Here is a 16,476-nt window from a genome sequence, read left to right as displayed (position 1 = left end):
CCGGAGCCTGTGCTCCGCAAATGGGAGAGGCCACAACAGTGAGAGGCCCGCATAACGCAAGAAAAAAAGAAAAAAAAAAAAAAAAAAAAAAAAGTACACGGGTCCCAAAGTTCTGGTATAATTTTCTTTGGTCTGAAAATCATCAATTTTCCAATCACACATGTGTAACCTAATATAAAAAAAAAAATTTAAACCTTCAAAGTGGTTATAATCTTCAAGTTGATTGAATAGGAGCCACTAACTCAATGAAACATTTACTGCAGAAACAGATTCTAGAAGAAAAGCCACCCCACCAATGCCCCTTCCCCACCCCCAAAAGGGCAGAACAGGGTTTTTTTTCCTGAGCAGAGAAAGAATACTAATTAATAGATTGAATTTTAGCTATCTTGATGTTGATGCTTCTGTATAAATTCTCCAAGAAACTTTAAAATCCTGCTCTCACAGTGCCTATGGGCCCATCTAGGAGGCTGTCACATTCCTCTTTGCTAGTGGCTAGGAAAACACCTAGGAAGATTCTGGAAGTGCATGGATTCTCAGTAAATTTTCAGGAGCTGCCCTGCAGGGAACTAGATGTCCTGGAGCTTCCCAGCTCTCTTCTTCAGCTCATTAGCCTCCTTGCAGAACAGATGATGCCCCCCCGCCCCCCCGCACCTTTCAGACAGGGCAAGGCTCTAGCTGAAGTTGCACTTACCTTGAAATACCTACCCTGGGGCAGGATTAGCAGGTAAATATCTTTCTGAAGAAGACACATGGAAGAAAGGGAATCTCTTAATACCGATGGAGGAGCCCTCAGAAACAGGATGTGCCTTGGAGATGTGCCCCTAAACAGTGGCTGTTGCTTCACCTCTCTCTCAAGGCTGGTGCTGTCAGGTTGAAGGGGGCTTCTTGACACAATTGCAAAGATAAAACCTGATGGATGCTGTGACCACATAGGGTGCGGGGGAGGAAGGCTGAAAATTGATACAAGCATGATCATTTCAATAGAAAACAATGTTCTTCGTTTCCAGGAATCCTGTATTTGAGGCTCCTGTTTTCATTGTTCAGGCAAGGAGGCCATGCCCTCAACCTAATGCAGTTACAGCAGTCAGGTGGCTCTCAAACGAGTTTAAAGCAATCACTGTGTAACCCAGTTTGTTCTCCCGTTAAATTCAATCTAATTCCAAGTCCCGAACAAATCTCATACCAGTTTGGTTCTCAGTGGGGGCCTCAGCTCCTGGAAACACTTTGTTTTGGGTTCAGGCTCTGTTGGGAGAACCAAAAAGGAGGAAAGAGAGGTTAAAAGGAAGACAAAGGGAAGGAACTGAGGAGGAAGAGATTAATAAAGAAAACAGGGAAGGAGGTAGGGATGGAATTAACCTTCAAGGATGAAACAGGAAAGAAGAAAAAAATGCTATCAGATCAGAATGGAGGGTATAAAAGGGTACTAAGAGTACTAAGTACTAAGAGTACTAAGAATGACTAATTTGTCTGAATTGGATTTTTTTGAGCATAGGTCCAAACACAGTATCACAAAGTTTAGGTACTTTTAGTTGGTTTTCCATAATGGCATTATCCTTAGAATAAGGATATTAGCTTTTCGTATGAACTCTACTGAATGAAGAAACCCATTCTTATTAAAAAATTTGTGTGCTTGTTTATATTTATTTTAAAAACCAGCAATTGTGTGTGTGTCTGTTTACTAGACACACTATCACATCATTAACAGTGTCCCTAAGCAGGTCTTGGTTAAGTTATGTCCAGTTGCAGGTACTGGAAGAAAACACAAAACCATGCTCACTGGACTGGTGAATAGCACTCTGTCATTGCCCAAACTGAATTTAATTCTGAAGGAGGAGTTGTCCCTTTTCAAGAAATAAACATTCTTATTAAAGTCATTACATTCATAGGAGAGTGACTCATTTTTTAGCCTCATAAATGTAGAAAATGTAAAAAAAAAAAAAAAAAAGAAAAGAAAAAAAGAAAAAAATAGGTTGACTAAATATTGGCCCAAAGGCATTTCATCAAAATGAAACAAAACAGAACAAGAAAATCTCTCTAGTTAATGCCTTTTCAAATTGTTTGCTTTGGGTGGTGGGAAATATATCCATGTATCAATGAAGAGTTGACAGCATATTTGTCTAAACTATTTTTTATCCTTCAACGGGTAGAGAGTTTTAAACTCGGAAGGAAATGTAAAACCTGCCTTGAGGCTGTACATCTTGAGATTGCTGTTAGTGATGATACTGGCATGCCTAGTGTTGGCAGCAGCTGGCTGTGGGCTCCTTTCTTTTCTTCCTATTCTGGAAGAATCCATGCTGGACTATGAAATCCCTTCCAAGTTATTTAAACTGGGGCCATAGACTAAGGGTCTTCAACATGGTGGCAGAGAAGAGAAATCCCTTCCACGTTATGTAAACTGGGGCCATAGACTAAGGGTCTTCAACATGGTGGCAGAGAAGGAAATCCCTTCCAAGTTATTTAAACTGGGGCCATGTATTTCCGGATACATCTCATGGACTTGCCAGAATGCCATGTACTTTGTCCTCAAATTTGTAAATGAAAACCCCTCACCCCGATTTTCACAAAGGAAAAGGTTTTCTTTCTCCGATCACGGGGCAGGCGTGAGTAGTGGGCCTGAGATCCCCAGGGCACAGCACTTAGCAGCCTAGACCTGGCTGAGTGTTTCCAGCAGAAAAAAACGAGGCTGAAATGTGTGCTCCCCAGGAGCTGTGAATAAAGCTGTCACCTCAGGAGATGATGAAGAAATAGCATTTTATTTCTTTACAAATTTATAGCCAAGACAATAAATCACTCCATAGAAAAATTTAAAACAAGATATACATTGTCATGACCCTCATAACAGATGGAAGAGTTAGTACAATAGTGAAATCTGCCTGCTGGGATGTCGGGTTGCAGCATTTTGTCAGGCTTGATGGACGAAAAAGAAAGTCTGACTCTGTTAATGGGGCAGCTAACAAAGGTGCCTCGCCCTTATACTCAGTTGTTTGCGGGAATAACCAGAGATGATCTCAGAGCCAGGTCTCCCATAACTTAGCTACCTTTGCGGAATACGTGATATAATTTATAGGCTGTTTGTTTGTTTGGGGATTTATTTATTTGGATCCAAGAATACACAATAACCTTCTTACCCTGATAACTTCAACCCAGATCTAGGTGATCCACTCTGATATCCTTAAAGATGCTGTTGTGTGACAATGATTGTAACTGCATGTCGCTCAATGACCCCTTACACTCTTATGTTGATACTCGAGTAATGCATTGTCCAGATTAAGTCCACGGTACCTCCACCACCTATCCCTCCCCTCCGCCCGACCCGTTCTCCATCTCTGGAAAAGAGAAAGGGTGAAAGTCATGGTTCAAAAACCAGTCTTCACTCCATGCTCTAGTTGCTTCACCCGATATGGCTGTCGGGGCAGATCTGTAGGACACATGACTCATTTTTTGAAACTATATGAAAGTTTTCTTTGTTTTTGTTTTTTTTCCCCTGGGAGAGGCATCACAGGTAGATAGGTACAAGAGTAGATTGAATCAGATAGGAATCTTAGGTTAACTGAGAAGAATTTCATTTCTTTCCCATTCTTGTGTCCTAAGGATGTTCTGAAGACAAATGAGAAAATGTGGCTGATTCCCGAGGAATGGAAGCCTGTGAGAAGCACAGAAGGGAGATCAGAGCACTCTTTAGGGTCCTTATACTAAGAAAGACAATAAATGGGTCAGTGATATTGTGGTCGTGAACTTACTACCCTAGAGATCCTGCCAAGATGAGCCAGCTTCTCCCTATAGTTGGACTGGGTCTCATGGGCGTGAGTGGAGCCCGGCCAGCTGAGCTGAACAATTGCTCCCCTCTTGGCAGTCATGTGGCCTGTGCCTGACTGACAGAATCCTTTGCCTAAGTTTTCCCTTTTCTAGAGATGGGCAGTTTGACCCCCAGTTCCTGATGAAAAGAGAGCACTTTACAACCAAGGCGCTGCTATAAAGGTCCTAATAATGATCACAATGTGTTAGTATCACATGCTATTCCGAGTTTCACAAGCAGAAGAACTTCTTACCTCTGAGAGGCACAAACAGGAAAGAACAACACAGCTGGGGAAAGCGCTGACTGAGAAAAGCTCCTTTTTTCATAGCACATACAAAAATCAGTCCCCATTTTTCACTTTAAGTATTTCAGTGACTAGTAGACTTTTGGAACTGGAATTTATTTGTCAAATGGTCTCTCCATGATACCATATTAACTTTAGCTGAGCTTACCAGTTTTAGGAAAATACTTTGCTATAGACTGAAGCTAAGCATTCCAGAATCAAGAGCAGTAATTAAAATAGTTCCAAGGCCAGAGGTTAAGTTTAAAAAAATGAAATGTGAGATCCTTTCATGGATTGTGACAAAGTACAACAAAATATCCTAGGCATAAGATGTGACTATCATGGACAAATAAAGTCATTTACTTCTGCTGCTTTGTAGAAATAATTTTGGAATGCAAAGGAAATACTATTTTAGAAACAACTGAAAAAATCCAATTCTTCCAGTAATTACTCATGGAAATGAAGCACGAAATATGATGCTTTCTGAGGAAATTTCAATGAAAAGTCAGTGAAACGTCCCAAGTTGTTTTTTTTTGTTTTTGGGGTTTTTTTTGGCAGATATGTTGCTAACCATTTACTAAATGAGCAGTTGAATGGTGAACACTTCCATGCCTAGAAATTTGAAAGAAATCTTTAAAACTAGGATAAGTTTCTAAAATAAGGTAACACTACCTGAATGAGACCGAGAGGGAGCCAGCCTTCCTCACAGACTGAGCTGGAAGGCCTCGCTCACTGGTTCCTAAGCAACCATCAGGCTGTCAGTCACTCATCAGAACTGAAAGTTGTCTAGATTTTACTCAAGAAAATGCAGATCAACCAAGACCCTCAGGAAAGCAAGTCAAGACTAAATGAAATCATGCTGTGCTTAAGCAAGGACTTAACAAATGTAAACCCAGCTCTGAGCACATAACTAGTACTCCCTTACTTTCCACATGACAAGGAATGTGGAAGGTTTAACTTGGCCATTGGGGATTTTCGCCACTAAAATGCAGATAGTCATTTCCATGATATGAAATACCACATAGTGCTTAATGCTTGAGATACATTTATACAGATCCTTTCCTGATTCCATGGTATGAGGAAATCCTTTTCTCTAGCCGCTTTACTCACTCAGTTTGTTAACTCATTTTTTAAGCACTGTGCTTCCTAGAGGCACTAATGATTGATTCCTGCCCCTCTCCGACTATATTTTGAACTTACCGAGTCTGGAATTTTGTTAAATAGGTCAAAGTACTTTTTTCTACTTCACAATCTCTTAAGGTGATTTTTGACCAGAACAATTTATTGATAAGCATCTTTTAGTAAAAGGAAAACTTGTTTGGAAAGACTAACCCGTCCAAGGAAATAGAAGGAAGGGAAAGTCCTTTTTATGTGTTTTCCTTTAAATTTTAAAGGTGTCTTTAGTGTGGTTGTAGACGTAATTTTGCCATGTCGGGTTTTATAGGCCATCAGATGAAGACATTTAGACTGTGAGAGCTTTCTTCCCTTTGTGACACCATTTAATCCATATATTTTCTCTTCTTTTAAACATATTTAAATAATTAACAAAATTATTTCTCAGCAAACCAAAATGTTTTTAATAACTAGAGGTATTTTTAAATTAGTGACATTAATTAAATAATTAATTTAAAAGAGGGGATGTGTAAAGTAATGGAAAAGGTGGTTGGACCTAGAGCCTCATAAAAGATGAGCATTCTGGGGGGATTAGAGCTATCCTTGATTATGGCAGGAAATCCTGAGAATTAAATCTGATAAGTTGAATATACATGAGTTATTATGTGTGTATTTTTAGCACTTTAAAGAGCTACCCAAGGGCTTCCCTGGTGGCGCAGTGGTTGAGAGTCTGCCTGCCGATGCAGGGGACGTGGGTTCGTGCCCCGGTCCGGGAGGATCCCACATGCCGCAGAGTGGCTGGGCCCGTGAGCCATGGCCGCTGAGCCTGTGCGTCTGGAGCCTGTGCTCCGCAACGGGAGAGGCCACAACAGTGAGAGGCCCGCGTATCGCAATAAATAAATAAATAAATAAAATAAAGAGCTACCCAATATACAGGCATGTCCCTATTTTAAGAAAATCATGTAAACAAAAATCCAGAATTGTAAGCACAATAATTTAGTATTTCTTTTATTAATAAATGCATCCCCACTTATTAGAACTTGCTATTCAATTCCTTTAAAAAAACAAGCACCTTTAAAGCATGATTCAATTCAGAAAAAAAAAAAGCATCTATTTTTGAATACCTTTTTTGGAAGGCCATCTTTAAGAATCAACCACATTCTGCTCTCACTGACATTTCAACCAGGCTGGGCCATGGAACATTTGCTCAAGGCTAATTGCAACTGTCTAGATCCATAATGAAGCCTTTCCTGAATAACCTTTACGAATTACAGTAAGTCAGGCTCCCCTCTGAGCGACCGGCTATTCAATAAAATTTTCCCTTTGGAGGATAGGTTATTAGAAGTCTGTTGTCGCTGCACTGATGATATTCTGTTCTAGACGGAAACCTTTAGTTATGTGGTGACAGCAAGTAGTGCCCTTTGTGATTCCAGGTTCTTGTCACTGTGGGAAGTGCATTTGTTCTGCCGAAGAATGGTATATTTCGGGAGAATTCTGCGACTGTGATGACAGGGACTGCGACAAACATGATGGTCTCATTTGCACAGGTGCAGTATCAACCTACTCTAACTGTTCTGTGTCACAGCTGGCAATAAAGACAAATGATACCCACCGCGTACTGCCGTAGCCAGCTGGGCAGGAGAGCATCCGTGTAATCAAGACCCACTATTCACAGGAAGTCACCGCAGAAGGGGAGTGGGCATTGGCGGACAAAAGTAACCATGCCCTCAACTCACACATATGCAGTTGTATGTTGAAAAGAGAAAATAATCGTCTTGACAACCATTTTACTTTGAGCCTGGTGTAGGGAATGGAGTATTATTTTAAACAGGACCCAGGTACCACTAATTCAAAGACGGTTGATGTATTGGTTGGCTGCAGGGAGTGGGGTGTGTGTGTGTTGGGGGGGTGAGGGAGACTTAGCAGTGTCATAGCTACTGCTGTCCCAAGTTATTGAATCCTGATAATTGGTTATAAAATACATCTGCTTGAACAAGTTACAGGGGAAAGAGAGACACGTTATGTTTGTTCTCCTTGTTTCTAGTTGAAGGTAAAAGATGAATGCTTGTGTATGTCATTAAACTAGACATTCACTGTCTGTCCCTCCCTGTGGCACAAGGCTCCTCTTCTAGCTGATTCCTCAGCTTACCTCATTCTGTGTCAGGGGACTTTATGGTTTTTAGCATTTATTCATAAGTCAGACATAGCTTGCTCTCTATAGGAAAACAGAATTATGACATGGAAGCCACCTGGAGTGACACAGGATGGTCACTATTAGATGATACACAGATGGTGGCATCAAGCAGATGCCATTAATTATGTGAAAAATCACATTTCCCATAGCTGCTAAACAAGATAATGATAAGATGGCTACAGAACAGAATAAGAAAATCTGCAGAGGATGAGTGAAATGGTCTTGATTATGAACTGCTGTGGTTTAGAATAACATATTTTAACTTGGTGACTTTCGATCATGATAACGACTCCCCTGTGTACTTTATTGCAGGGAATGGAATCTGTAGCTGTGGAAACTGTGAATGCTGGGATGGATGGAACGGAAATGCATGTGAAATCTGGCTCGGCACAGAATATCCTTAACAATCCATGGCAGAGAACTGGATTCTTATTTTTCTAGGCCATTAGAACATATAAATGCAGAGGGAACCATATATAATCATCACCAGGACAGGTCAAACAGACCATTGTATGTTTTTCTATTTCTGAATGCCTCAGTGAAATCTGGGTACCCATTAAAAATGAGTTAAGCAAATTCTGATGTAAATAATGCCAGAAAGATTTTTTTCTACCTTAATTTACATCAGTGGTTCTCAACAAGGGCAACTTTACCACCCAGAAGACATTTGGCAATGTCTACAGACAATTTTCATTGTCCCACTGGGTGGGGTGGGAGGGCGTGCTGTGGGCATCTAGTGGGTGGAGGCCAGGGATGCTGCAAACATCCTCTGGTGCAGGACAGCCTCCCACAGCAAAGAATTATCTGACTTCAAGTATCAGTGGTGCCTGAGCTGAGAAACCCTGAGTTTACACGGTTGTTAGAAATACACACCCCTGTACAAGAAAGACCATATTGGAGTCTAAGGAAAAGATATATCCTCACATAAATTCATTGACCATATTTTGCCAGTATTTCCATATGGAGACATGAGGTATGTGGTATACAAACACACATGGGCTAGGGGAGCAGGCAGAAACTACATAACCAGTGCTTTTGAAAAAAAAAAAAAACTGGTCATTTTAGCCATTAAATCATTTGTCATTTGTCTAGTCCCACTTTAAATTCACACAAGGGACTTCCCTGGCAGTCCAGTGGTTAAGACTTCGCCTTCCAATGTAGGGGGTGCAGGTTCGATCCCTGGTTGGGGAGCTAAGATCCCACATGCCTCGCGGCCAAAAAAAAAAAAAAAAAACCAAAACATAAAACAGAAGCAATATTGTAACAAATTCAATAAACACTTTACAAATGGTCCACATCAAAAAAAAAATCTTTGAAAAAAATTAAAAATAAACTCACTCCAAAAAAGACTCTTAAGATTAAGGAAGATATGAAAAATGCAAAATTCATAATTTTTAATAAATGGTGACATAAGTTGCTTATATTCTGTGTCAGTATATATTTGCCTACTGAGGATTAACCCAAAAACTGAATTTTTATTCAGGGGTATCTATTTTCTGTTTCTAGAACATTTTAAAAAACTGGGCAAGGGTTACATATACAAGAAATATGATTCTTTTTTTACTGTTTACTCCGTGGTAACTTGCCTTTTAAAAAGACAACATATAGTTAGCTATATGATGGGCCTGAAATATACATTCACTTCTCTTAAAAGATTCTTATTTATAAGGATACATGACTTACTGGAAAAGTAGGGACATGCAAAGAAATCAAGAAGAGATACTATAATAAAAAGTCTCAAAAGCTCAGAGGATTTTTAAAAAATCCAGAAATGGCTGAAATAGAAATTACAAATATTCACTCAATAATAACAAAATGTTTATTTTCTTAATGGTGAAATTCTGCTCTGTATGAAATTCACATTGCATTATGAAAATGTACAATAATTTGGACTTCCCTTACATATTTACAGTTAAGTCTACTTATACACATTAGTTTAGGCAACCTTTAATTATTTAGAGCTAACAAAAACCCCACTTTTTTCTAAATGTGATTTATATTTTGTAAAATCCTAGAATAATGTAACAAAATCATTTCCATATTGTTTAAGATGAAAATTTTTGCTTGGAAATTTTACTTGATGATGTAAATATTCCAGAGTCGTGGCATGGACTTTTCTAAGTCAAATCACCAAAGGTAAGGAAAATATGTATCTGCTGAGTTACTTAAAAATTTGATATTGAAAATTATTTAAGAGAAAATTTAACTGATGCTGATTTTTATAGTACTAATAGTGTTCTCATACTTGGAAGAGATTTATAAAATTGTCATCTCTATCCTGAGATTAAGGAATGCAACCATGTAAATTGTATCTCTATTATTAAGTATGTCAATTGATATATCAGTTTTTGTCAAATGAGGGGACCATAAGGAGTCAAGAAATAATACAGATTATACTCTTTCCTCTTCTCTATCTAAACACTTTAAGCCTCAAACAAATCTGTTATCATTGTTCAGTTGCAATTTTGATGCCTTATGTGATGATGCACAAACATTGTAATTCATTACCTTATCCAGCCGCCATAATACAAATGACTTTCAGTTTCCCCTCTTGCAGAACCCTGCTTTCTATAAAGGACCAGATAGTAAATATTTTAGACTGTGAGTCACATACATCTCTATAGAAGATTCTTGTCTGTTCACGTTTAACACTTTAAAATGGAAAAAATAAAAATAAAAACCTCATTCTGAGCTCCTGGGCCATAAGAAACAGATTGCAAGCTGTATTTGGCTTGTAGCTGAGCAGTAGTTTGCTATCCTGCTCTACTGGTATGGCCCTTAGTTTCCTGTCTCATCACGTTACCCTAGGTGTGTCTTGTTTTTCTTATCATTCTCTATATATTTGTTATCCCTGCAAAAAGAATGCTGCTCTTTTTATATTTTCGTGTAAGAAAAATGTCCTCAGCATTTATGCTTTTTAAGAAGTTTAAATATGGAGAAATTATTATAAAGTTCAGAATGTGATTTGTCCAAATTTTTTGACAAAATCTGTTATAGTCAGCTATATTCTGTGGTTCATTTAACCATGAATTATTGAACCAAAACTGAATTATAGCATAAGTCACATGGTACCTAAACTCTAATGAATATTTTTCTTTTAAAGCAGAAATATTTTCTTTTTACCTCTTTCTGTCTGCTATAACAGTTCTTGTGTGTGTTTTTATGTGTGATTTTGTCTCTAGCAATGAAACATCAATAGATCTATTAAGAAGTGATTTAATTTACATGTTTAAGTTGGAGAAAAATAAAATAAACATAGTTACATGTAAAGACATAGATTCTACCCTTCTTAAATGTAATTTTGTACTTTGACTTTTGATTCCATTACTAAGATAAAAACTCCCTCTTCAAAAAAAGGGCAGGGCAAGAACAAACTTGTAATAGGTGGAGGGAAAGTATGCAAATTTTGTTGGCTTGTTCAGGTTGGTCGGCAGTTATGGTGGGATTAACGTCAACTGGGAAAGATGCGACAAGTTTGCAGATGGTGTTGGCACCAACCCTGCTTGCTTGGCTAACCATCACTGAGGAATTCTTCCATAAAGGACTTTTTAATAAGATTCTACTAACGTCCTAAGACCTAAGAGAATCACTATATCCTGTTGTCTTCCTGGACTCTGAGCTAATCTAGATTCCTACTGCACATTGGAAGGAATGGCCTCCATGACCTCAAATGCAAACACAACATGGGAATTAGACCAAATGATAGAGAAAACCAGGAAAAAACAAAAACATAACTCAGCCTTTGTTTGCGGATTCACTATCAAACCTTTGAAACCCTACTCAGTATAAGAGAGAGTCAACAGGCCCTGTGTGCCACTTCGTAAGCTACGAGAGCTACACTATGAAATGTACTTTACTCCAAAGTAATACTGTTCACACCTGGAGTCTGATATGCCTGCGTTTAGCTCAAAAGCTTGCCCTGGATATAGTCTTCTTCTGAAATAACATTGAAAATAATTTTTAATGATTTTCAATTCCTTGTAAAATGGATTTCTTAGTCAATCTGGTCTCTCCTTCAAATGTTAATTCTCACTCTAATATTAGGGAGAAAACTTTAAATGAAGTGATACATGTCTAACTTAAAAAGAAGGTTTTTTCTTGTTGTTTTTTAAAGAAGAACGAAATCTGATGTTGGTCATCCTGAAAACAGACTGTTTTAGTGCTTTAGGCATTCATTAAGCAACTGGCCAGGTGTGATAAAGAAACTCTTCTTACTCTCCAAGAGGCAAACAATTAGACGGACTGCAGCAGGAGTCTTGTGGGCCCATCTTGAAGCCAGCCCTTACCCCAAACACTCAGGGCAAGGGAACATTTAGAGCACGAATCTCTAAATTCTCCAAGATTTGTAATGACATGATGCTCAGTTCCATTTTACTCTTTATATAGGCTGAACCATTTGCATCTCTTCTATAATTTTTCCAAGTAAAGTTGTAGCAAAATATTTTAGAAAGCAAACTTACAGGAAAATAAAATGATGTCACCTGAAATATCAAAACAATGAACATTCCAGAGCATTGTTGAGGAATGAGTGAAACAGCTACCATAACAAATCAGTAGACATAACCCTCTCACACCAGATATGGATGCAAAAGGAATGTGATATTGGAAAGAGTTGATAAGATCGACATATGTACATGGAGGTACAGAACACGTGGTGATCTCTAAATACAAATGAATTCCATCAGATTTACTGTACAGAACACCAAAGGTGACAGATTGCACTTACTTAAAACAGCAAACAATTTTTGAGGGGAGAAAATGGTGGAGTCTTATCCTGGAAAAATAGCAAGAGAGGTATCATCAAAGAGCTAACATTTTCTTTGGCATGGTAAAGGGGGAAAATGAGTTTACCAAACTTATTTACATGACATTTCTCTGTATCTGTGGGTGATGCAATGCCATTTCATTACATAAAGTTGTTCAATGTTTTTGAATATGCCGTCATATAAATATTTTATTCAGTATGTTGTATTTATGAATACAACAAATGATATTCAACACAGAAACTGTACAATGCAGACAAACTCTTTGTATGTAGATTAATACACACCAATGGTTCTTGATACACAGGTCCTACAACATGCAGTTCATCAGTGCTGTCCTCGTTCCATGCAACAGGTCAGACCAGACACAAAGGAAATGATCTAACTAAATCACAAATAACAAGGACCCCTCTGCAATACGTCTAAACATATATTAGAAGAAAGTATTTTGACATCCATTCATAGGGATAAATGCCCTTATCGATAACTCATGTAAAAAACAGAACAGAGATACACATTTACTGAAATCTCAGTCACTTACAAAAATAAATCTTGTCATAATTTTAACCAATAAACAAGCTTACAGGGGAAAAAGAAACCAGCAAGTAGGGCTGATTACCAAAAACATATAAGTGGGGTTGTTTGATGTGTGTGTGTGTGTGTGTGTGTGTGTGTGTGTGTGTGCCTGTGCACAGTAGGGTAAGTCCATCTAATTGGAATTTCAAGTTGCCACATATTATGGAATATATGTCTTCCCTAAACAATTGGTTAATGAAATTCATCTAATGTATTTTAACTTAGCCTGTTAAAAATAATAGGCTTTAAAATGGTGTAACAAGAAATCGAGAGGTCAAAAGAATCATTTTGTTGTATTTGTATTTTAGCACTATCGACAATAAATCTACTCAAACGTTATGCTAACATTTTATTTATTAAAGTGGAATTCAATACGAAAATGAAATAAGCATAAACAGTTAAATTGATAGTAAATCTTTAATCAGCTAAGCAGGCCAAAATTTTTAAATGCTGGGCAAGGGCTGTCATGGAGACTTAGGAAAGCAGTGACAAAATAATTTCCCAGTAAATACAATGCAAATGGGAGAGAATGGCGACTGGGTCGTCCTTCCACATGGAAATAATAACAAGAGGCCAGTACATTGATCCCACGTATAGTTTTCTATAAATGAGGTTCAGTTTGGTCTCAGTTAACTCTTCTGAGGAGAAAACATTGAAATTTATTAAGTATACACAGAGTTAACAAATATATTTCCAAACAGTATCAAACATTTTGAAACTCTTTGTATCCAATATTGAACATTTTGCATGGTTTCTTCACTGTGGAGTCAACTATTCATGGACTTTCTTAGTCGTCGTCTTCCCTAAGCTCAGAATTCAGCAGTATTAAATTCCAAAGGAAGTTAAGAAAGCAAAATCAAAGAACAGCAAAAAAAAATCGGATGGACCGAAAACCTGATGTTTGAATGTGTTGGTTTGCCTTTAGTTTTAATCTAGAATAATTCAACAGACTGCATTCTGAGATCATGGCAAGGCACCTCTAACTCAGCCACTGGGCCACAGGGGCCCGAGAAGCTGAGTCAGGGGTATGGACTGGTGAATTACACAGTACCTGACTCAGCATGCTGAGCTAAAAAAAATATTTTTTTCCTAATATGTCCAGTTTAAAAACTTGTTAAACACCAAAAATATTAAAGTCTAATTTATAACTAACGTTTGCATTGCTGCTGCAGAAAAGAACACAACAGCCGCCTTGCCCATGCTCTGCTGAGTATGAGTGGAATGCAGCCCAAACCGGGGATGGCATTAAGTTTGGTTCATTAAAAACAGGAAGGATTCTATCTGAAATGGATTTAGTTAGCGCAATTCTTGTAGGTTGTAATTATTGACTTTTTTTCCTTTTTTCCAAATAATGAGGATTCATAGATGAAAATGAACCTTAATCAGGCCTACAAGGCCTACAGAGTTCTTTGGACCCACTTTCTCAAAAACCAGTGGGTCTTGCTCGCTGGGCAAGGCAAATGTTACCATTACCAGTAAGCTTGTGATATGTATAAAACACACACACACACAAAGAAACTGAGGGGGATGTCAAACCCAGATCATAGAGCGCTTCCCATGACTGCGTTTGACCCCATTTCTCAGCCCGGCCACGTGGCCTCGGGAGCACAGTATCTGCTACTGGACAGAGCGTATATGTGTGTTTCATCAGTAGTGTGAGCCAGAGACAACACTCTTAATCTTTATAGATGCAATGTGTCATAATAGGTTTAGAAGGCTTTCTGTTTCCCTGATTGCTCTCCAAACTAAGCCAACCGCTACAGTTAAGATTGAGAGGAACACAATCCCTGCAAAAGGTCACAGACAGTGGAGCCAGCAGCCCTGTAAAAACGGGAAGAAGAGAACTCCATAATAGCACAGGTTTACAGCATCTAACTAGAAATTACTCAAGAGTATCTGTGTGCTACAAAATCGAACTTAAACACATGGAATTTGCCGAAACGGGACTCAAAAAGGAATATGGGTAGCTGTCAGCAGGCAAGGTATCGAGTGGACTTGTGAAGTAGGTCATTCACGTGAAGTGTCACAGTCACAGAAAAGATATTAAAAAGGCATTCCATATCTGGTAGGGCATTCCATGGTCTGAGTTGAGCTGGTTATCCAGGTGTCTTCTGGTTGTGAGGGCACAACACGTTGAGATTTATCCACTTGCAACCAAGAAGTTCGAGCCAGCGGGGAGCAAGCGTCTGCTTACTGCCAGCTGCTCCTGGGCCCTGGAACAGGAGGGTGTGGCCAGGATAAATCACTCAACGGTGCTCAGGGCGAGTCAGTCACAACACCTGTGAGGATCTGGCTATGTCGTCTTACTTTTGTTGACTGGTTTGCCTCCATTCATGATTGCAGACGCGCTTGTGCTTTTACTAGGCGTCACCCCGGCTTTTGGGACCGTTTCTCCGACGTCATGCAAAGATGGTTCTCGGTACATGGCAACTAGTGACGGGGAGGGCAGGAGGAAAAGGAGATGTTACCTGGTTAGCTTCATGCACAGACCTCAGCCGTTGGCCCAGTCCCGTTTTCCCTGAAGTCAAGTAACCCCATCAAGAGGGAATTCCTGTTTTAAAGCAGTAAAATCCAGCCCCCAAACAGAAAATACTACTTCCTTTGCATTTTCTGGTTTGTGTATCCAAAATACGCACCTGGGCGCACCTGCATTTTTGTCTAGGAGAGAAGGTTTAAATGGGGGATGTGGAGACACACACACACACACACACACACACACACACACACACACACAATGTGAGAACGGCAAGCATTTAACCTAATTCTCTTTGTTCAGCGAGAAAAAGACTTTCCTTCCATTGCACGCCGTCAACACGTGGAGCTCATTCTCACTCATCTTTTCCATTCTAGGTATTTACACCCCTAGGTCATTAAATAATTTTTCTCTCAAGTGCTTCAAAGGCAATATAATCACACTACTGTCAGCTTCAAAGCCATAAAAGCAATACAAACAACTCACTTTCCTTAAGCCAGGGTCTTCTGGAGATCATTGTTTAGATTTCCTCTCCCGAAATCATGCAAAGAGACCCTTAAATAACTGAAGGCAAGTGTGGGGTGTTTTATATTTTTTATGCCTCATTTTCAGGTATAATCATGAAAATCTGTAATTGATGTCATATAAGGCAGAAGTACAGAATGGCAAGAGGGCAAGTGGGAATGACATCTGAGGAAGCTCTGGGGAATTGATCTGGTGATATAATTACAATAGTTCACGTGGCTTTTTTGCAAGTGATTCCAGGGAATCCTGGGAAAGGAGATTTCAGGGTGACTGATGCTTGGGGAAAACTGAGTTAAAATCATCTGCCATCAGAAAGACAAGCGAATTAGAGCTGCCTAACCTGCTTTTTAGGGTTTTGAAAGCCTATATTTTACGAAGAGAATGTAAACTTTGTTAGGATGAACGACTATATGCATTCTCCATGTTCAAGGTGGTAGGATTTCACCTTTTGCAAATGCAGCGTGAGATCTTTCAGCAGCACACAGACTTGAAAGCACATGTGTATCAGACCTATAATAAAGGACTTAGCAAGTGAAAAGGATTAAGAGATTAATCCATATCCTTGACACACTTTCCAGTCCCTCACTCCCACTAGTCATTTAGTTAGGCGACAACAGCATCAGAGTGCTAATCTCGATCGTCTACACAGTGAAGCTGTGTAAGAAATATGAATGCCCCAGAGCACCAATAATTCATCAAGAATCTAATTTGCGGGCTTCCCTGGTGGCGCAGTGCTTGAGAGTCCGCCTGCCG

At 39.1% G+C, this 16,476-nt stretch overlaps 2 protein-coding genes across 5 annotated transcripts in view; one reads left to right on the top strand and one right to left on the bottom strand.

Moving 5' to 3' along the window:
* The window catches only part of ITGBL1 (integrin subunit beta like 1), a 221,731-nt gene extending 213,627 nt beyond the window's left edge, over positions 1-8,104 (top strand). Inside the window, exons 10-11 of one of the 3 annotated variants that reach the window (XM_007461525.1) lie at positions 6,626-6,739; positions 7,699-8,104. In XM_007461525.1, coding sequence (XP_007461587.1) covers positions 6,626-6,739; positions 7,699-7,790 — 206 coding nt within the window. In that variant the 3' untranslated portion in view covers positions 7,791-8,104. The remainder of the gene's footprint in view (positions 1-6,625; positions 6,740-7,698) is intronic. The other 2 variants (XM_007461527.1, XM_007461526.1) reach the window with 2 other exon arrangements.
* A 4,113-nt stretch (positions 8,105-12,217) lies between these two features.
* Positions 12,218-16,476, bottom strand: part of FGF14 (fibroblast growth factor 14) — a 638,070-nt gene continuing 633,811 nt past the window's right edge. Inside the window, exon 5 of one of the 2 annotated variants that reach the window (XM_007461523.1) lies at positions 12,218-15,155. In XM_007461523.1, coding sequence (XP_007461585.1) covers positions 15,019-15,155 — 137 coding nt within the window. In that variant the 3' untranslated portion in view covers positions 12,218-15,018. The remainder of the gene's footprint in view (positions 15,156-16,476) is intronic. The other variant, XM_007461524.1, reaches the window with a different exon arrangement.

This window comes from Lipotes vexillifer, unplaced genomic scaffold (genome assembly GCF_000442215.2).
Source record: "Lipotes vexillifer unplaced genomic scaffold, Lipotes_vexillifer_v1.1 scaffold655, whole genome shotgun sequence".
In the NCBI taxonomy this organism is placed as follows: domain Eukaryota; kingdom Metazoa; phylum Chordata; class Mammalia; order Artiodactyla; family Lipotidae; genus Lipotes; species Lipotes vexillifer.
Note: the sequence above shows the minus strand (reverse complement) of the source record. Positions and strands in the feature narration are given on the sequence as shown.